We start from the raw sequence: 21079 nt of genomic DNA, 5'->3' as shown, positions 1-21079 counted from the left end.
GGCCTGGCAGCTGTGTCACGGTGTGTTTTCCTTTCTCGTTCTCACTCTGTTTTGTGTTTTCATATGCCGTGCTGCAGTCAATTGGGGGGGGGGGGGGGGAGAGAGAGAGAGAGAGAGAGAGAGAGAGAGAGAGAGAGAGAGAGAGAGAGAGAGAGAGAGAGAGAGAGAGAGAGAGAGAGAGAGAGAGATTTGGCACCATCGTGTCCAGATGCCTTACCACCACACCAGCTGGAGTTGCTTGTCCTGCTGACCTGGCTCTGTAGCTGTGGTGCTGTCTGCTACAGATCGGCAGTCCAGGGTGTATCCACAACTCCCCATTACACACATCATTCGGCAATGATGCATACATCCTACACTAGCTAGTAGCTATTGAAACAATCATGTAAGCGGTGTGGATAGGGCGTGAGAGTTAGGTATGATGCTTGAATAAGTTGTCCCTTTTAATTATTAAAGTCCATGGTTGGTGATCATGTACATTCCTACTACCGGTACTAGTACTGTACTTTGGAATTACTTCATACAGCTGTTTTGAGCATAAAACTCACGTTAGTGAAGGTAGAATGGCTAAGATAGCGAAAATCACCCTTTCGTAGCCGGAGTACGTTTATATACATGTAACACAGAGGCAATATGCTTTGGTTCTGCAAGAGTGCTCAATGCCTGATTCAGGCAGAGCGGCGTACACAAAGGCACACAATGAAAACCTTGGCAAATTAATTCCGTTGTGACTCAGAGTTTCATGGCTGAACCAATCATCAGACCCTTGTCTGATGATTGGTTCAGCCATGAAACTCTGAGTCACAACGGAATTAATTTGCCAAGGTTTTCATTGTGTGCCTTTGTATATACATGTAACAAAATGTATCATGAAATTCGTTATAACTATACCGGTAAGTGTCTGGAGTTGACTGTTAACATGACTATAATGATTTCTATAAAATAATCTATGGCAGGATCTTCATAACACTACCGTAAAAGTCCGCAATATATTCCCCAAATATAAAGCACCGGTATGTTTTGCACATTGACATGCTTGTCGTAGTATGCATAATTATGTACATGCAAACTTGATGGCAACTGACCCTGTAAATTGTACTTACTGAGTGAGCTAAACGTGACATGGAGAATTTGGAATAATAAAAAGTGGATTAAAACTTGGTTCAACAGTAGAATAGCAAATAGAAATACACATACAGTACTAGGCTCCGGCTGTTGTGATTCCAGCACAAAACCAGCCAGGAGAAGCTTAAATAAAACGGCTTGCGTTAGAATAGCAGGGCCGATGCAATAGAGTAAAGTTTCGGAATAAAAATAAGTTAGTACTAGAGGTGTCCTACTGAACATCAAGCTGGTTCGGACCAAAAGACAACAGGGCCTAACGTCACAAACATATTCTATGCGGATATCTCAAGTTTAAAGAATAGTTCGTATTGCAAGTAAAGATCACTTAATTTTCCTTGGAGTGCCTGATGAACGAGATGCGAAAAAACGCTCTTTGATGTATATCCTCAAGTCCTCGACTGGATTACTGTAGACGTTGGGGACACGTTCGCCATTCCAGTGTTCCTCCACAAAAGTAAACAGTGGAAACCACTCGCGCAATCGATGCTGGTCACCTGCCATAAGAGCCCTGGAGTTAGCCAGCGCATGGTAATAGAGGAATAGACGGGACGTGATGACAAACGCAATGACCACATCGATGCTGTAGTGTTCATGTGCGGCGAGAATGAAGAAAATTCCAAAAATGTTCATAATCCATGTCGTCATGTGCAGTGTTCGCCAGCGACGAGGTGTATCTGTATGATTGATGGAGGCAGAACAGCATTGAAACCAGGAAGAGAAAGTCACTAACAAAGTAACAATGTAAGATGGAGACAAGCAATACTCGTGAAGCAGCATCAGCCAAATAAATTGAAGTAAAGACAGTACTTTCTTAACCATCCGAGCAACAGTGCCGGCCAGGGTTCTACAAGCAGCTACTAGTATATTCATAAGAATCATAACCGAACTAATTACGCGTTGCCTGAACCCAAAGTAAGTTTACATGGCAAACATATAGTATTTGACCAGTTATAAGTCGACCCCCCCCACGGAAGTTAAACCTAGGTTGTAAGTCGACTACCCCTTTTTATTTATTTATTTTGGCCATAAAAGGTCGACTTATAACCGGTAAAATAGAGTGTGATGAGTTCCGTGGTAGCCCCCCCCCCCCCCTCCCAACCCCACACAAGCATCCGGAGCAAAGCAGCAGTGAGTTCCAGCGCACAGAACAGTGTTCATGGTGCTTGAGTGATGCAGTCAGACAGGAACATGAATTCGGCCAGAGAAAGAAGCCTCTTCAGTGCAACTTACATTCCGTAATTGCTAGATTCAGCATAGTGAGTACGGCTGTGTGCCCACTAAACATGTAGTCACCGCATGTATGCACTCCAGTCAATGACATGCCAAAGCCACTGGTGATCTCCATAGAACGCCACAGTATCTCCTGGAGACAAGCAATGCCAAAGAGCCACACCACGAGCAGCAGCAGCAACACAGTAGTGGCAGCACCGTTAAGTAGTGTTTACTAGTCATTAGACATGGTTAGCATTTTACCGTTCATGCTAACTTCGACCGTCGGCCTGTAACGTTGTTTGTGTGTTTTCAAGACACTGGTTAGCATTTTGGTTTTTGACACGACGATCGACTTGTGACGCAACCCGAGTCGAAATCTTACCGTTCCGTTCTCCCGCTAAACAGAGCTTTCTATCGTCCAAACGATACCACGCCGACGGTATTTTGGGTGTTGGGTGCGAGTACCGTTGAATTTAGCGTGAACGGTAAATGCTAACCACGTCTATTGTAACACACTCAAACAACCCAAGCACGAGCCCTTTGAGGCATATCATAAGCCATAACACCTGTATTTAGCTACCACTGCAAGAAGAGAACACTTGTCTTTAGAAACTGTTGATCTCACGCCCTCTTCGACCATGCTACAACACATACTTATACGTCATGCGTGTACAAAGGTCATGCTTTAAAAGCAACAGATTTATACGCGAAAAAGTGCTCAATGTGCCAGGGTGCAGAGTGGTATACAAGAAAAATAGGAGACTAGAGGCTGTTTTGGCGTAACTAACTTTCAAAAGGTTCACACACACACACACTGGGAATCATCAGCCAGCATTCCATATCCGTGTCTGAACATGTGTGTACAAAGACCAGTGTATGGAGAGCACCCAAGCTTTGGAGTGGGTCAACGTGGATAGGTTTCAATGCACTAACAATACTACATCAGCAATGTGGATGCAAGTCCTACTACACGCATGCATGATTGATGAGCATCCACTGTACACAGCATTACTAGTACGCACAAGAATCCAGCACTATTCGTATCACTGGGTCTTACCTCATAGGAGTCAAACTTGAGCGGCTTGCACTTTAGGTGGTCACCAGGCACCGAGAGTGATGTTACAAACAAAGTGCAACATCTCAACAAGAACACAGTGCCAAGCAGACTGAACAGACGGCACATGATTAGAAGCCGATGCTTGTGGAAGAGCAGGATGGAGACCAAGGTCAGTGAAAAGAACACTGCAATGGCCTGCAAGATACAACAAAAGGAAACAACTTCTAAATATCCCTCAAACTAATGAAGAGAACACAACAGCACGTTGATTACAACAGAGCTGTAAAACAAAACCTTTACATGGAACGATGTATTCTCTGAGCTAAAGCATCATCCTTAGCATGAACTCAAATGCTAATACCTGAACAAGCATATCAAAACTGATATTCACCTTTCATTCACAGAGGACCCACAGTGACAAGGCACACAGCAATACCGTGTGATGCCAGCAAAGAGAGTCAACAACTTTGAACTCACCTCAGAGACCTGGAAAGCCCATGGGATATGTGGAATGTTATCAAGAGCAATGTCAGGAAGCGGCCGATACGTAGTCATATCCGGTACACGTGAATGAACAATGGTCATGGTGAATGCCGTCAAGAATATGACAAACCATCCATACAACATGGTGAACAAGACTTTTCTCGGTGAAGTATTGTCGGGTACATGTGCGTTGAGCCGGCGCTTACGTATGTGAATGGATGATACGCCATCTGTGTAGATGTCATCACTGAAACAAACACGACAACATAGAAGAACGCCATAACATAAATTTCGATATAGAACTTTTGTAATGTACAAAGCATACACAGTGACACAGTGACACACACACACTTGAGTATCTGAGGACAACACTACTGTCAAGCCATGTAGCTAAGCCCAGTAGAGTGTCGGCTTAGAAAATGTGACAAGGCAAACCACTGAATCCCACACATTATGGGAAAGATATAGCCACTCTACAACGCTCGATAGTGGCAATATACAGGTACATGTGCATGTAAGTGCAACATGACATCCAGTACAACCTTGCGCAAGTGCAGGTAGTGGTAGTAGTACATGACATGTAATAATAGTAATACTACTACATGCCACGCAGTATGATGGGAAGTGTTTTCACACCAAATTCTGGATACATGTACTGGGCAAACATGGACTTCAGAAAATCCGGTGCAATGTGGATACGAGTCCATGTAAAATCATGAACAGTAGAATCTAGGGAGACGACCTGAGACCATAGTACCTGAAACAATGCACGTTTCGACCCTGGGTTCAAAAGTTGTACATGATCCATGGTGAAGACCTGGGAACCGTGAAAAGGAAATTTCCTTAGGGAGCCATGAAAAATGGATTTTCATGGCTCCCTGGTCTTGCACCACACGATCACTACTTGCCGACTCCAAACACAACCCAGACCAGTGATGCTACATGCAAGGATAAAAACATACGCTAGAATTGTCACTGGAACAGGCATCCGGGAGCGAAACCCACATCGTGTCACATTCCAGACGCCTGTGTCATCTCCCTAGGCCCTTGATGCGACAGCTTCCTGGTATCCATGTACAGTAAGAAGTTTCAATATGGAAGTGTGTGTTCCACTACAGTGATGCTTAATGAAATCCAATTGTGTGATTTAATGGTGCACCAGGTGCTGTGTAGCCCAGCCCTGCAAACGTTGGGATGTGCACCATTCCCACAGCCCCATCCTTGCCAACATCGGGCTGTGCACTGGTGCAGGGTGCTACCTTATTTGTACTGTCGGATTTCATTGAGCACAACTGCGCAAGCAAATACCGGTATATTGTAGTCTAGCAAATCCACTGACCTTGTAGAGCAGGACCGTGACCTCACATCATACGCCAAGCCTAGGTGCCTTGCAGTATCCGGAGTAACGGCAGATAATCTTCGTTTTTGCAAATCTTGTATGGCTTTGTATAAGCGTTTTATATCACCCAAGACACACATGGAGAGCGGCGGTTCTTTCAAGTCCTTCTCCTTTAGGGACAGCAGGACCGGCCCATCCACACAATGAGTGACACAGAGAAGTTCGCAGTACTTCCCCATGTTTGTTCTCTCCAGCCATTCACTAACGTGATCGCAAGTCCACAGCTCCACCTCGTCAGGGAGACAATGACTATCCGTAGCTTCAACTAATTTAACTGTACCGGCGGCATGGGACTTGCCTCCATCGTGATCTTCGTCACCGCTGCTGGGGAGCAACAAGGATGAAGGGGTTTCGCCACCCATCGTACAAAATGAACAATCTGAATTAACAGGACTAAATACCAGATTCCGAGAAATGCAGTAGTCCACAGGACAGATAAAAGACCAATCTCACAATCAAGGTCACTTCTCAAATAGCTTGCTGTTTCAGAGAAGGTTGTACAGCAACCTTCCAACAAACTCCAAATCTGATGAAATAGGTCCTATTCAGTATTTTCACCTTTGTCTACACTGATACATGACGATGTAAGAACTCAAGTGAATTTCTCTGCAGTATCAATTGGCGCTGGCATGAGGCTGATACTGCATGCGCCACGTGGAAATCGGACGGAAACCTACTACGACTACGACTATTATGATGACAACGAAGCTACACAACAAGTGTCGAAACAAAGCAGCTGGCTCGCGCTCGTTCTCTTTCTTTGCTCATCAGCTTTGTCGAAATACATCGATCGAGTGTTTCAAATGTCGGATACGGCGCCGGCGCTGACCTGACACTACGTCACTATTGGGAGTCAGTTACGTAACTGAATCCAGCTTACAAAATCCATGCTTGTACGATGCGTTTCAGTATAATCCAAGCCGAACTGCGCGTTTCAAGCTAGATACGTACATGTTTTGGTGCTAGTATTAGTTTTAGCAGCCCGACACGTGACTTCCGTACACGTTTATTGAACGCTCAAATCTCTGCATGAAAATGAAGAAGGCTTGCACGATGCAGAACCTCTCTAGTAGTATAGCGAGTTTCAAAAAACACAATGACTGCAAGTAGCAAAGTATTTTTGTTGATGTGAGTGGGTTCCTTTCAGCCACGGTAGAACTGAAGACGATTTAGCTCATCACCTACGAGGTCGGTTCTGGGAATCTTTCGAGGTAACCAGGTCGCTCTGCAAAGATATATCCGCGTCTTTCAAAAGGTATTGTGAAAAGCTGGAAAACACCCGAACGTATGAACATTTATCAGTATAACCAAGAGTGCATAAATGTTTATGGACTCTTGGTATAACTTCAAATTCCACTCCACCCTTCGTCGTAATTTTTGTATCAGTGTTGCGCGATTTCCTAATCGTAGATCGCAACGTATTGCTAGTAATTTATTCTGAAAAACACTGGAATGTAGGAAAGTATTGGAAGCCCATGTGTGATGACACGATTTCCTCTCGATTGGGAGAGTTAGACACAACTTAAAATTCACCAATATGTGAAGAAGGAAATCAGTGTCCTCAGCTAAGATTCAAACGCACGTACAAGGTCGCTTGGAAAAAGACTGGGGGAGATACACACGTTCATCCAAAAAAGTTGTATACCCCCCTCTCCCTGCCATGTCTACGTTTCCTGTTTCCTCTGCTCCCATTTTCACTCCGTACATGGATCATCATGACACCCAACCAAAAACTCCTTACGTGGACGTAGACGCAGCGCTTTGTACTGTAATGTGACTGCGATGTTGGTCTCTGTGTGCAGGCCAGCAGCTTGGCAATTTTATCTGCGGGGAATACCTGAGCTGAAACTATACCAAACTCATGCATATTGAATACATACATGTGTACCCAATGGACAAACTGTTTGAAGTTTCTCAAGCTGCTTCTTGTGCCTTGTCAGTTGTGTTAGAGCCGAGGGCAAGTGCTTAAGGTCGTGATGTGAAAATCAGGCTGCAGGTGGTGCATCGTTTACTTTTATAATGGATGCCTTCAAGTACACAAGAGGATTAATGTGTTAGTGTGAAAATGTGTGTTCCGAAAAGAACAACCTTCCCGGGGTGCAGAAGCAGATCTTTACAGGCAGAGGACCTTGCAGCAATGCTACACGGATCTATGGTAGTATACATCAACATGTGCCCATATCTAGAATACCGCACCCTCTCTTGGATGCAGTCACTTTCTGATTTGTATTCGTTTGTAAATGTACGGAAAATACCTGTTCGGTGTGTACGAGTGACGTTAGTAAAAGCCACATGACTACTTTCTATTTTTCACTGGTATCTGTACAGTCATGTACTAAATAGGCCTGTTTGGCAGGCGTGCTGCTGCTGTATTTGTACATGTACTGAATATGCCTGTTTGGCAGGTGTGCTTCTATTGTATTTGTACAGTGCGGATTGGCTATAGGGTTGTCGGCTATAGTAATATACCTCTTATAGTGATCGTATTCTCAAATTCATTTTCGTAAACCACCCCTTTCTATACATATCGGATCGGCTATAGTAATAATCGGCTATAGTAATATATCGGCTATAATGATACGATTTCTGTGTCAAAATGATCTTACTGCATACATTTTTCATCGGCTATAGTGATGATCATAAAAAAAGTATACATCGTACATGGCGAGATCTGATCGCGGCAGCCAGGAAGCGCTGGTACGACTATGATATCCCTAGGAGAAAATTCGAAATGTTTGGCGTTGGCTGTGCTTGTTGTTTCGGGGCATCCTCGAGCGATATTGGAGGCAGTAATGAGTACCAGCGCTGAAGCGCTACCGTGGTCTCTGCCGAGATGTTGGAGAAGGCATTCAGGTAACAGCGAAGACGATCAGGGACGCGGAGAAGCTTCTCCGTGACATACGACATCACGCGTCGATCGACCTGCCACTTGGAACGGTTTCAGCGGTGATGAGTCGAGCGATGGCGACCCAGACTGAGACTCTACTCCCACTAATCGATCCTGTAGATATTGTTGATATGTCGATTGAATGTGTTGAAGGCTTGCCTCACCAGCACAGGCTTGCTTTGCAGCCCCTACTCTCCCTGCTGTTTTGTCATTGTATACTCTGTTGTCTTCTCCCCTTCTGACGAGTAGGTTGTGTACTTAGTAAAAAAATAAAATAAAAAAGTGTTTCTCTTCCAAAAGAACACATTCCTTGAAAACTCATGTCAAAAAGTCACGAAGTTTTTGCTTCCGCAGGAAGTAGCTCTGCCCGGCGCGTATTGCACAGTCACATGCACAGCACGCTTCTGCTCGCTGCACTGATTCGAATGACACCATTCACGCATTTGTCAGGCATACCTAAGTATGCATATCGCCTATAGTAATATATCGCCTATAGTGATATTTTCACGAAAATCAAACACCAACGCTATAGCCGATCCGTACTGTACTTGTATACCTGTTTGGCGGGTGTGCTGCTGTTGTACAGTAAAACCTGTAATGGCGACCACTCGGATATGGCGACCACTCGACCTTGACGACCACTTTTCCTTGTCACGGACGCATTCACATTCAAAACTGCTCGGATAGGGCGACCACTCGCTCAACGCGACCGACGACCACCCACCCGCGACCGCTTTGCACACTGCTACATGTACATTTACATCCACTCATTGCACTGTGCACTGCACCATGCATGGAGGATCTACACATCAGCGCAGGAAACGTAGATGCACATGGTGCATGCAGGATACTTGGCAGGTCTGAGGCCCCCAGGCACATGACTCATAAGTCTTGCATAGTAGCATAGGTGTGTCAGTGTGATACACTGATCGAAATGATAATTATGTCACATCATGTATACTGTGAATATACATGTAGTCACGTGATCCACTGACCCTGGATGAGAAGACCACCTGGCCAAGGTGACCACTTTTTCTCGTCCCTTGATTGGTCGCCTTAGAGGTTTCACTGTATTTGTACTTGTACTGAACATGCCTGTTTGGCAGGTCTACTGCTGTTGTAGCAAGGCACATGATGCTTTTCCTCGTCGATTTTCCAGAAGTAAGAGTCTCGCCTGTACAGCATGAAAGTATTTACTTCAGTGTGTTGATGACTGCCGGTGTGGTGGTGGAGCTGGTTGATCTATGAAGACTGGTGCCCTCTTACTGCAGATTTCAGTAAGCCAAAATGCAAATTTGTACATCCTACTTGAAGTATTCATGGCTCTGTAATGCGTGGTCGCCTCCTTGTTTTGTCTCCAACTTTTCTGCAGCGTTTCCGTGGACAACCAAGTGACTGAAGGAGATTGGATGCATCCTGCACACCAGCTGGGCGTGTAAACAAGTATGTTTTAAGTACTATTTCCATGTACATGTACTCGAATTTCAAAATATGTCCGTGCTCAATATTTTCGGTATGAGGGCAAAAGGCCAGGTTAGGTGAACAGAAATTTTAAGGTACAGAGAAGCAGTTCCCTATTGGATTATGTGTGTTAGTGTTTGTTCGGTGTATTGAAATTTTAGGTATGAAACAGATGCATCGAAAGTACCGAAAATAAAAGTACACTGAAAATTTGTGAAATTACATTGTGTGTTAGTGTACATCATATAGAGAACTGGCCTGTAGGTGGTGAGCTTGCTATTGTTTTGGACAACTGGTTTTCATCTTCTTTCATGGCGTTTGTGTTGTGTGCCCCCCCACCCTTGCCCTTCACACCTACATGATCTATGTGAGTGGTTGAAGCATGGTTTGAAGCATGGTTTGATGATATACCTTACCAGTACCTGTGTGTTTTCTATGTGTTCTTCTTTAGGGCTTGCGTCGCCATGGGGCGAGACAAGGATCGTGACCGCGATCGTGATCGTGATCATGACAGAGATGATCGAGATGAAGACAGAGGAAGGGAAAGGGACCGTGATCGCGACCGTGACTACGAACGAGAGAAGGAGCGAGAACGAGACCGAGATCGGGACAGGGACCGAGACAGGGACCGTGACAGAGATCGAGAGCGTGACAGGGACAGGGACCGAGACCGTGACAGAGATCGTGACAGAGATCGGGATAGGGATCGTGAAAGAGATCGAGAAAGGGATCGGGACAGAGATCGAGAGCATGGCCGAGACAGAGACCGTGATAGAGATAGAAACCGTGACCGTGACTATGATGACAGCCGTAGTAGTAGAAAAAGGAAGCATCGAGCAGATGGTGGCGATGAAGAGGAAACGGAAGAATCAGAAACCAAACAACCTCGGCAGGTGGGTTATTTCTAACTTTCAACATACAGTAGTCGACTCCTGATTTTACAACAAACACGAATGGGCAGGAAAATTATTTCTTTACAGCCGAAGTTCTTCATAACAGAAATTCACTCTGACCTACGCCTGCCTTGTGGTCTGTAACCGCATCAGTGCACTTGCTTTACATGCTCCCCTACAAGATATACTTCATTATAAAGTTGTGGTGTGGCCTCTATCCCAGCTGAGACCGTTCAGCATTTTTATTCCGACTTTGAAACTTGCTCCTCCGCTGATACTAATGGTGCTTCAGCTTGTATGCTGCTTTTATTATCTCTCTTCTCATTGGTTGTGGATACTCCTGTGTGTATTTAGCCTGTGTCCATTGAGGAGCTTCTAGCGAAGAAAGAAGCAGAGAAGGCGGCGCAAAGCAAGGTCGGGTGATTTGTTAATGTGCTCTGTTTATGTTCGAGATATTTGAACTGCATGGCGTAAATCGGATGGTTAGACATAGTAACTATTAGTTAAAGATAGTGAAGTGTGTGAAACTGCCAATACCAGTACAAGTAGCAATAAACTGGCCTCTCGGTCTTGTCTTACCTGCCACAGCCCCCTTTTTCTGCACACTTTTCATGTGCCTGTGGATTGCAATAATTGCAATGTACATAGTAAGTTGTACCATAAAGTAAATTCCACATGCGTGTGTGGGTGTGTGTGTGTGTGTGTTGTCTCGCAAGACACAAATGTAGCGCAGAGCGAAGTCTCCCCATCCAGGATCAGCGTGGTGCTGTGCAGTGTGGTACATGCAGGAGGTGGTTTCACTCGCATGGTGGCTTGCGTGTACATCATTGTTTGCCCCTGGAACCATCGGAAGCATCCGCGCCGGCATCACCTATTCCGCTCAACGTCCCAGCTTCTCTCTTGTGTGTGACATGCAATCGGCAATTCAAGTCAGTGCCTGGTTTCAGACGTCACAAGTGTGACCGTGGTCATCGAGCAACCAAGTCTGATAGAGCGTCGTATGGTGTTCGCTGTTCTCGCTGCAGCCGTCAGTTCCGTCGACAGAGTGACCTGAGTCGTCATCTCCGTTTCTGCTCCTGACAATGACTCTGGCTCCTTTCGGAGTGGTGTGGCCCTTGTGGCATCCAAGCTACAGTAGTAGTAGTAGTGTGTGTGTGGGTGCGTGCGTGCGTGCACGCGTGTGTGTGTGTGTGTGTGTGTGGGTGTGTGTGTGTGTGGGTGTTTGTGTGTACTGCCTACCTCTCCCCTAACCTCTCTGACAGTACCTCCCTTCGGGGAGCGGCTTGGCCATTTCTGGCAGCTGTCAATAGGAGTAGTAGTAGTAGTAGTGTGTGTGTGTGTGTGTGTGTGTGTGTGTGTGTGTGTGTGTGTGTGTGTAACCAAATTGTGAACTGGTACCAGACCGCTAACACATCTCGCATGGAATGGCGATGTAGATACCAAGACCAGGATAAGGAACTGGCCGCAGCAGCCCCCGTTGAGTGCCCCACCTGTGGAAAGGTCTGCTCTAGACCAAGCGATCTTAAGCGCCACAAGCGCACAGCGGAGCGTCGCAAGCCAGTCCATCAGCAGCGTGGTGCATGTCAATGCGCAGATTGTGGGAAATGGTACCGTAGCAGGGGTGGACTCGCTGTGCACAGGTGTCAGCCTACCTCAATCGCTAGCCAGCCCGCTTCCGCTCCTTGTAGACCTCGCCAGAACCGCCCAACAACGGATGAACGTGCCAAGTTTCCACTAATGTGTCAGCACTGCTCTCGGAGATTTCGGCAGTCCAGGGACCTGACCCGGCACCGGCGTGTTTGCTCCTCTCCCTCCTCCCGCAATGGGACCACGTAACCTTTAAGGCAGTGGGTCAACAGGACAGGACAGGACAGGTGTGTGTGTGTGTGTGTGTGTGTGTGTATTCATGTGGTTTGTGTATGCATGTTGTGCTGTTATCTGCTTGACTAAACACAGCCAACCTTCCTGACCAAGGAGGAGCGTGCCAAGCTGGCGTTGCAGAAGAGACAAGAAGAAGTTGCTCGTCAGCGAGCCACATCTGATGTAAGACACTACAACCTATTCCATTGTGTGTGTGATTGCCATGACTGGCTGTCATGACTGGATACATTCATGGCATTCTAGTTGATTTTGATTCTCTCTATTCCAGTTACTTGCCATGTACATGTATGTCATGTACTTCATGGATCACAAGAATGTACACTGCTTGTGCCATAGATCAACTGATTTCGTTTCAAACCATTTTCACCGCTTATACAGTAGGTATGTAAGTGCACCCATTTCCAGGTCCTCTCCCTTTTTTAGTGGCTGTAACGTCTATCAACTTCTACCTATGGTATATATGAGCCTTTCTTGTGAGTTGACCAGGTATGATGATGACAGCATATCGTAAGGTCAGGAGCACTGTTCTGCACAGTGTGTCCTCCGCCTTGTGATGTACTGTCATCATCACCATAACTGGTAAACATACATGTATATCTAGTGTGGCATGGGAGGTCTGTTTTTGGACGACATTTTCATTGTGTGAGAAAGCCAACAAACCACCTAATCCCCATACATGTATTTCTATGACATGTCTTATGTGACCTACAGGCAGAGCGATCAGCACGCAGAACATTTGAAAATGAAGCAAGAGGGTCATGTGAGTCTCAAACATTAGCTGTACTTTGCTATGGCCCTGACACAGGGAAGAAAGGTTCCTATGGTACTGCCGAAGAGAATGAGAAATGATGAAAATATAAGGGAATGTGCGTGTTTAAATGGATGTGTGACTGCTCCCTTATCCGGATATTCTCCTCACCCGAACCCCCTGGAGACAGCCCGAGTCCCCAGGGGTGCGGATAGTAGCCACTCTACTGTTGGGTGGTACTGTGAGGAAGGGTGAAGTGTCTCAAAATGGTTCTCACGTACCCTGAATACTAGTATTTCATTGTGTATGTGTGTTGTCACCACCATTCTGCTGCTGGGCTATCCTTTGTCTGTATATGTATTGTCATGACAGTACCACTGCTGTGTTGTCATGACAGCACGAGTGCTGGGCGTTCCTTTGTGTGTTCCTGTAAGGAGTTCACTACAGTTACAGCACACAGTTTTGTGATCACTTTTGACCAACATTTCATCTTCGTAGTAATTTGTTTATTTGGGTCGACTAAAAAAGTATCAGCCGATTATGCTGATTTTTCCTTCAGACCTCTTCCCTTTTCGGTCCCTCAAACTAATGAATGCATGCTGATTAGTGTTATAGATGTTTCACATGCCTTTGCTGTGGGCAGAGAAGCTGGTTGTTGCTATCGTCCATGGCATATTTCTGTGTTCGTGTGTGTGCGTCTGTGTGTCTCTGTCTCTGTCTGTGTGTTTCTGTGTGCTTGTTGATGCTGATTATCACAGACGACAGCCGGGACAGACACCAACGTCATGCTGAGGTACTTTACTGTCATGCAGGTTCTCACACGCAACGGGAAGACTTCGTGGTAGTAAAATAGATATTTCGCAAACAACAAAAAGACAACTCTTTCTCTTCCTTTCGAAGAACCGAACTTGCCGAGCCTCATCGAAAACAAACTCTGAAAAAGCCCTACACTAGTACGGGATTCAGCGCAGAGCAAAAAAATAATTATGAGTCATGATACAATGCATGCAGTGTAGCCGTGAACACTGGTGAACAAAGAATGCAGTAGGTTGGCAGCACGTGACCCGTCGTACCGCAGTACGCGACGGTGTCGCGGCTTAGAAATGAAAGGAAACAATGCGAGAAAAGACTAAAACGAAAATACAATGTCCGGAGCATGACGTCCCTTTGTCAAAACTTAGAAGAAACAAACAAAATGCGACCAAGAATCATTTTGAGAGTCAACGTCAATACTCTTGTGCCGTTGTGCAAATTCTTGTCTTGCATTGTGCAACGCAAGAAACAAACAACCTACGAAATAACTCGTGAGCTAACTGTAGGCTAAATCACTACATGTACGCGAAATCGCGTTCCAAAATAAATTGAACTTTCTGGGACATTTCATATTTCACATCCTGAGAGAAATACTGAATAAATAGTAAATACATCATAAAAAAAACACATGACCATGACGGCCTTCCCAACATTTACTTTTGTGCCATATTAATTTTTTGTGCAGTACTGGTGTCACCGTCATACATGTTTAGTAACCTGTTACAGTATAATAGCATGTTATTTTCATGTTGCTAAGAACGTCTACCACACACCCATTCTTTTCACTGCTGTATTCGTCTGCAATAGTGTGCAAGCTTGAAAATTAGCAGTTATTATTAACTTCCATGCATCCGTGTTGGAATTTTCAAGCCAATGTCAGAGGAGTTCCTCCTCAAGGCCGTGTGCCCGTGCTGCCTTTGTTCAAAGGAAACCGACCTCACCACAATATAGCCCCGAGCTGACACTGTGCCACTTTGATGGCGAGCAGAAATCTTCAACAGTACGTGTATAAGGAAGAGCAGCGTTGGTGGCAGTCGATCCTTACATAAGAAGTTTGGTTTTGTTGGGTGCTAAATAAGAAAAATGGCTGATTGGTGGAGTTCAGCTAGCATCACAGCAGCTGAGAACAAGATTTTCTAGTCCATTCCAGAGAAACGTATCTATTAAAATCAGCTGTGTTTTCGGTTGTATGTATATTATTATTATACGCACGTCCGCGTTTACGTCAACAGTAAGTCCACGTATTCGCATGTGCCAGAAGACAGGCAGAGTGGGCAGGGAGGAAAACAAAAATAAACAAAAATAAATGTAAAACAGCAGGCGATAGGCACATAACTCATGTTCGATGATAGGTGCTCAATGCACGGGATCTATTCGAAAGATCAAAAAAATAAAACAAGAATAACAGACAACGACGATAGGTTTGTAGCTCATGGTCGATGGTAAGTGCTAAATGCACGGGATCTGTACAATGCCTCTGTCCCATCCGTTAGTTACTGCGTACACCCTGGCACAGCTCGCGCCACGCAGGCCTGTCAGCGGCGATGGCCCGCAGGTGCTCCAGGTCTGCCAAGTTCCTCAGACTCCTCAGTCCTGCTGATTCTAGGTCCGCGGATAGTGTGGACACGATGGTTGTCCGTGGCCGCCCTCGCCATACCTTGTCCCCACAGGTGAAGTAACTCCGCATAGCGTGGGCGGCAGGCGTGTCTTGAGGGAGTCTAAGAATATGCCCAAACAGGCCCCAGGCCCCATGTATATGGCCAAAGAATATTCGGTGTAATTGCACCCCAGTGGTGCAGGGTAGTGCTTCTTTGCCTATCAGCGGTGGGTGTCGGTGCCTCTGTCACTAACACATCCTAAATTAGTAGTTCAGTATTGTCTTACTGTCATGTGTTGTTTACTCATTGCAGCGTGGCGACGATTCTGGACGGTTCATGTCGGTATGTTGTTGTTTTGATTTGAATTTAGCACTGCAGCACTTGGTTTTCTGGTTACTGTTGGCAATTAATTCAGAGCGTGATCTGCTTTGAGTGTTGTCTGTTGTGGAGCATTTCAAGTGCAGAATGCAGTACAGTCAACCTCGCTAGTGCCGATTCTCGACCGTGCATGAGAACGTGTCCCTATTCGCTAGTTGTCGTTACTCATGAGGTAGAACATATGCAGTCATCAGATGATTGCTAGGTAGAACATATGCAGTCAAATGATTGCTAGGTAGAACATATGCAGTCAGATGATTGCTAGGTAGAACATATGCAGTCAGATGATTGCTAGGTAGAACATATGCAGTCATCAGATGATTGCTAGGTCTGAAGATTGTGTTGTTATACCTGAGGTCATTATTCACCAGGTTGACTGTACACTCCTTACCAAATGACAAATACTAACACCGGCTTCTACCGTACGCGCTCGAATACAAGCCCCCCTTTGAATAGAACCCCCTCTCAAATAGAGCCCGTCTGTCCGAGGGAATCGAAATAATAAAGTCCTGTCTCGTATAAAAGCCCGGGGCTATAATCGAGCACGCAATTTCCATACAATGCAGTGCAGTATATGAACCGTGTACGGTATGCACGTGCAATATGGTCTACTTATTGCACACAAACTGCAGGTACTGGTGCTTACAGTACATGAATCGAGTGCAGTCACTGCATGTACAGATCAGCATGAATGGGGTGAAACAATTGATGTTTCTATTAAAAAATAAAGCCCCCTCTCGAATAAAGCCTTCTCTCAAATATAGCCCCCCCTCAATGTGTCTTCTGGAAAAATAGAGCCCCGGGGCTTCTTTTCGCGCCTATACGGTATTATTATTATTCCTAGCAAACAATGGAAAACCTTACACACACACCATCTTCAAAGATCCTGATGATGGCTCCTGGCCGAAAATTTGATTGAGAATTATTGTAATTTGCAGCGAAGAGACCACTTGGATTGAAGATGGTATGTGTGTAAGGTTTTCTTAATGAAGTGGCTGCAGTGGAGCTTGCGCACATTAAGAAATGCATAGCAAATAAATCAGTGGAAATCACACAAAGTGAAATGCGTCCTTGGAATGTGTATGCCATTATATCGAGCGCCTGCATCACTCTATTCACTGTGTTGATATACATACTGCAGTCAAGTGTATGTAACTTACTATAATAATGTAGTGTATGTTGTAGGCCCAGTATGATGTGCAGACTTGTTCTCACTGTACATTCCCATCGTTGCTGACTTGCTTTCTTGCAGGAGGACGATCGGAGGAAAGAGCAAGATGTTATCAAGGTAATCCTGCATGCTGCTTGTGTGTTGGTCGGTGTGGTGTACTTGCAGTACATGTACCCATGGTGAGCATCTACTCTTCTCATGAAGCCTCAGTGAAAACATTTCAATGCACACATACACACCCATGCATGCACACACAAACAACTTGAACCTTGAACACCCATCCACAATGAGGATGATGGCAGTGTCAGACAGAGCAACAGCAGGAATGTCTCTTCAAATCTCCAGCGCGGGAGAAGACACGACCACATATGCAGCGACATTCCTTCACCACCGCCCGCTGAGGCCTCAGACGACGGCTCAACTGCCTCTATTCTCCATGGTTCTGCACAAGGTCGCACCAATGCTCCTCAGGGATGTACACCCACACAAACACCCACACGCACGCACCCACACACGCATACACATGCACACACGCATACACATGCACACACGCATGCACACACACACACACACACCCACACACACACACACACACACACACACACACACACACACACACACACACACACACACACACACACACACACACACACACACACACACACACACACACACTTACCCTAGATGCCGTCATGACCGGCTGACGTTGGTGCATTGGTGTGCGTGCGTGTGCATGTATCACATATGTACTTTGTGCTGTATGCGTTCCACCATGTAATAGAATCGCTACCTTGGTATCAGCACAAAGAAGAAGAAGATCAGGAAGATGAGCGACCGCAAGTTTGTGTTTGACTGGGATAAGGGTGAAGATACGTCGGTGGACTTCAACCCTCTGTAAGTTGCCCATGCACTGTCATGGACACATGCCGCAGGAAGCTACATTTCTTTTAGACCAGATTTCCAGCTTGACAGGCTGCTGAGACATCATGTTATGGACATCCGTACGGTGCTGTGAAGTACTTTGTCATGTGTCACAGTGTGATGTAGTGGCGAAACAGGGGATGCAATGTTGCTCTTTTATCATCGTGCTTGCTTGAATGAGCAAATTGTGTGTGCTGTGTGCTTGTGTGTGCGCGCGCGCATGTGTGTGTGTGTGTGTGTGTGTGTGTGTGTGTGTGTGTGTGTGTGTGTGTGTGTGTGTGTGTGTGTGTGTCTGGATCCTCTTGTAATATACACAGTTACAAAGAGCGTCATCAAGTGCAAATGTTTGGCCGTGGCTTGGTGGCTGGTATCGATCTCAAGGTATGCTCTGATTTACGTCAAGAGTATGTACATGTAAATGTATGTGCATGGGACCACGATTTGGCTTGCACAGAAACATTGCCTGGTCTCAATGCTTTGAAGTACATATACTTGCACTAGAACTTCTTGAAGTCTGTACTTCATAGTGTTTCTTTGTACACACATGCACAAGAACAGGTACACGCATTTGAATTGCCAGTACTTATGAGATGCCTTTCTGACCCTGCCCATGCCTTATACAGTACAGTTGTAATCTTTTGTTTTTGTGTTACCTTTCTGTTCTGTACTGGGTGTGATGTGGTGTTTAGACCCAGAAGAAAGAATCCTCTGCGTTCTATTCGCGTCTTGTTGAGAAGCGGCGCACTGATGAGGAGAAACAGATGGCACTGTGAGTTAGTAAAATCATGTGTATTGTTTTGCTATGTATTGTTTTGCTATGTTCACTGTGGAAGCCATCATTCACACTGAGCCTGATGTTGTGGAGGCCACCTGGGGCAGTAAGAATCTCTGCAGGGGAAACCCTGATCAAGTTGAGATGTTTGTGTTAGACTGAGACCAAAGACATACATGTGCTTTGAAATGCTATGCTGCAGAACTTTTAAAAATGGTAGCACACAGCTGTTTTTTTTTCTCTGTTTAGGCCACACGTTTTTATATCTATGTTTCTCGTCACCCGCGCGCATACGATTCAGGAGTCTGGAGGAAAAAAAGAAAAAAAATGTGCTGCACTGACTGTGCATGTGGGAACCAGCACACTCATGCACATGTACATAATGTGGCCTGGCCTGCGCGACACATGATGCGAGGTCACCAATTATTGTGCGCAATCTAGCTGCACATGCACAGATCGTGACAGAAGCTCCTATACCACATACTAGTTGCTAACTATGGATAATATCAAGAGTTCATAACCCCCACGAACTCTTGATGCTATTTTGCATGGTGTATTGGTGGATTTTAGTGTGAACACAGGTCTAATAAACTTTTTTTATTTTTCGGTCATTTTTTTATTTTTTTCCACCTCTCGCATACGTTTTTAGATTTTCAGGTGACGAGAAACATAGAAATAAAAACGTGTGGCCTTAAGATACCTCATGAGACAGAGAGTGTTTTGTATGGAATAGGACCAATGCAGGCTGAAAGCCTAAGGCTGCATCCTTTTTGTACACTTACCGTAAAGTACCGCACGAACGCCCCGCCATGTCCACTCTTTTGTAGTCGTATTAGGGAGGTCGGGTCCTGCCCGTAGGTCTTACAGCACGTACCTTGTTCACACATTGCACGTTATGCAGTCAATCTTGTGCTCAGTTTACCTTCAAGTGTGAGCTCCACAGAACATGCTAAGTGTGACCTTAGTGCACTCGGGTTCTCACACCGGACAAACTTTGTTGCATTCTGACATACGATTTTCCTTTCCCTGCTCTAAGGCTCTAAGGGGACAATGTGATCTCGCCGTACTACACGGTATTACCAAATTCGCTCTGGTTATAATGCTACTGGGGTCTGAACCTTTTCTTGGTTTGTTCTTGTGTAGAAATCTGGAGAAGAAGGAGAAGTTGAAGGAACGTCAGAAGCGGTGGGATGATCGCCATTGGTCAGAGAAGGATTTGGATGAAATGACGGAAAGAGACTGGAGAATTTTCAGAGAAGATTACCTCATCTCTGGAAAGGGTGAGAGGTATAATCAGTGTGTCAAATTCACACATCTAGTGGGTCCATGTGGGTAGTAACTTTGCAATGACGATGGCGTAAGCCACTGCTATGCATTGACCTGACCTTAGGTAGTGTCTTTGCTTAACATTTCTCATGCAGGTGTCTATTGCATGTGCACACAGAATAGTGTAGTCACTAGGAACCCCATCTCTAGAAGTAACTCACTGTTCAACAGCTTTGCCTATCTACATTGGTACCAGTCTGTCTGAGAACTTTGTGGTTATTGCTGACAGTTATGTCCTTGTTTCTTGTGTGTGTGTGTGTGCGCGCGCGCGTGTGTGTGTGTGTGTGTGTGTGTGCGCGCGCGTGTGTGTGTGTGTGTGTATGTGTGTGTGTGTGTGTGTGTGTGTGTGTGTGTGTGTGCACATGTGTGTGCGTGTGTGTGCGTCCATGCGTCCATGTCCCGTGTGTGCACGAGTGTGTGCATGTATGCACATGTGTGTGTGTGCGCATGTGTGCGCGTTTGTGCGCATGTGTGCGTTTGCGCTTGTTTGCACGTATCACATATGTGCACGTGTGTGTTTGTTTGTGCTCGCACGCATGTACCGTGTGCGCATTTACACATGCGAACGTGTCAGGTGGTATCTTGCCTAATCCTATCCGTTACTGGCATGAGGGAGGTCTGCCTCAAGAGATCCTCGATGTAATTAAATCCAACGGCTATGAGGTCAGTTGTGGGATTTTCCATTGTTGTGCTTGCTGACTATAATAGGACAATGGACTTCTGCTGGCTGCACTGCTCTGGCTGTGCAGGTCTGCTGGCTGCACCAGTAAATGTCTAAGCGTACACAGTGTATGATGGATAGTCACATGATTACCGCATGTATATCAGTAGTCTTGTCTTGATGCTGTTCTGCCTGTGATCGTGTTTAGCACCCGACACCCATCCAGAGGCAAGCCATTCCCATTGGTCTGCAGAATCGTGACATCATCGGTGTTGCAGAGACAGGTAAGATGATAC

General features: G+C 45.6%; 2 protein-coding genes across 2 annotated transcripts in view; one reads left to right on the top strand and one right to left on the bottom strand.

The window, feature by feature from the left end:
* Positions 1–972: 972 nt before the first annotated feature.
* LOC135822294 (sphingomyelin synthase-related protein 1-like) lies at positions 973–6031 on the bottom strand. Its single transcript, XM_065335027.1, has 5 exons — positions 5214–6031; positions 3869–4121; positions 3392–3586; positions 2353–2485; positions 973–1796 (listed from the first exon to the last, which is right to left on the bottom strand). Exons 1-5 carry the CDS (start codon positions 5633–5635, stop codon positions 1444–1446), a joined length of 1356 nt encoding a protein of 451 aa, XP_065191099.1. The 5' UTR covers positions 5636–6031; the 3' UTR covers positions 973–1443.
* Positions 6032–6355: 324 nt separating this feature from the next.
* LOC135822290 (probable ATP-dependent RNA helicase DDX23) overlaps positions 6356–21079 on the top strand; it is a 34984-nt gene continuing 20260 nt past the window's right edge. The window contains exons 1-15 of the mRNA XM_065335023.1: positions 6356–6528; positions 9533–9603; positions 10073–10514; positions 10869–10928; positions 12471–12557; positions 13107–13155; positions 13902–13936; positions 15867–15896; positions 17185–17220; positions 17885–17997; positions 18342–18405; positions 18714–18793; positions 19940–20076; positions 20697–20785; positions 20992–21067. Coding sequence (XP_065191095.1) covers positions 10086–10514; positions 10869–10928; positions 12471–12557; positions 13107–13155; positions 13902–13936; positions 15867–15896; positions 17185–17220; positions 17885–17997; positions 18342–18405; positions 18714–18793; positions 19940–20076; positions 20697–20785; positions 20992–21067 — 1285 coding nt within the window. The 5' untranslated portion in view covers positions 6356–6528; positions 9533–9603; positions 10073–10085. The remainder of the gene's footprint in view (positions 6529–9532; positions 9604–10072; positions 10515–10868; positions 10929–12470; positions 12558–13106; positions 13156–13901; positions 13937–15866; positions 15897–17184; positions 17221–17884; positions 17998–18341; positions 18406–18713; positions 18794–19939; positions 20077–20696; positions 20786–20991; positions 21068–21079) is intronic.

This window comes from Sycon ciliatum, chromosome 8, assembly GCF_964019385.1.
Source record: "Sycon ciliatum chromosome 8, ocSycCili1.1, whole genome shotgun sequence".
NCBI lineage: Eukaryota > Metazoa > Porifera > Calcarea > Leucosolenida > Sycettidae > Sycon > Sycon ciliatum.
This window is presented reverse-complemented; position numbering and strand designations above follow the sequence as displayed.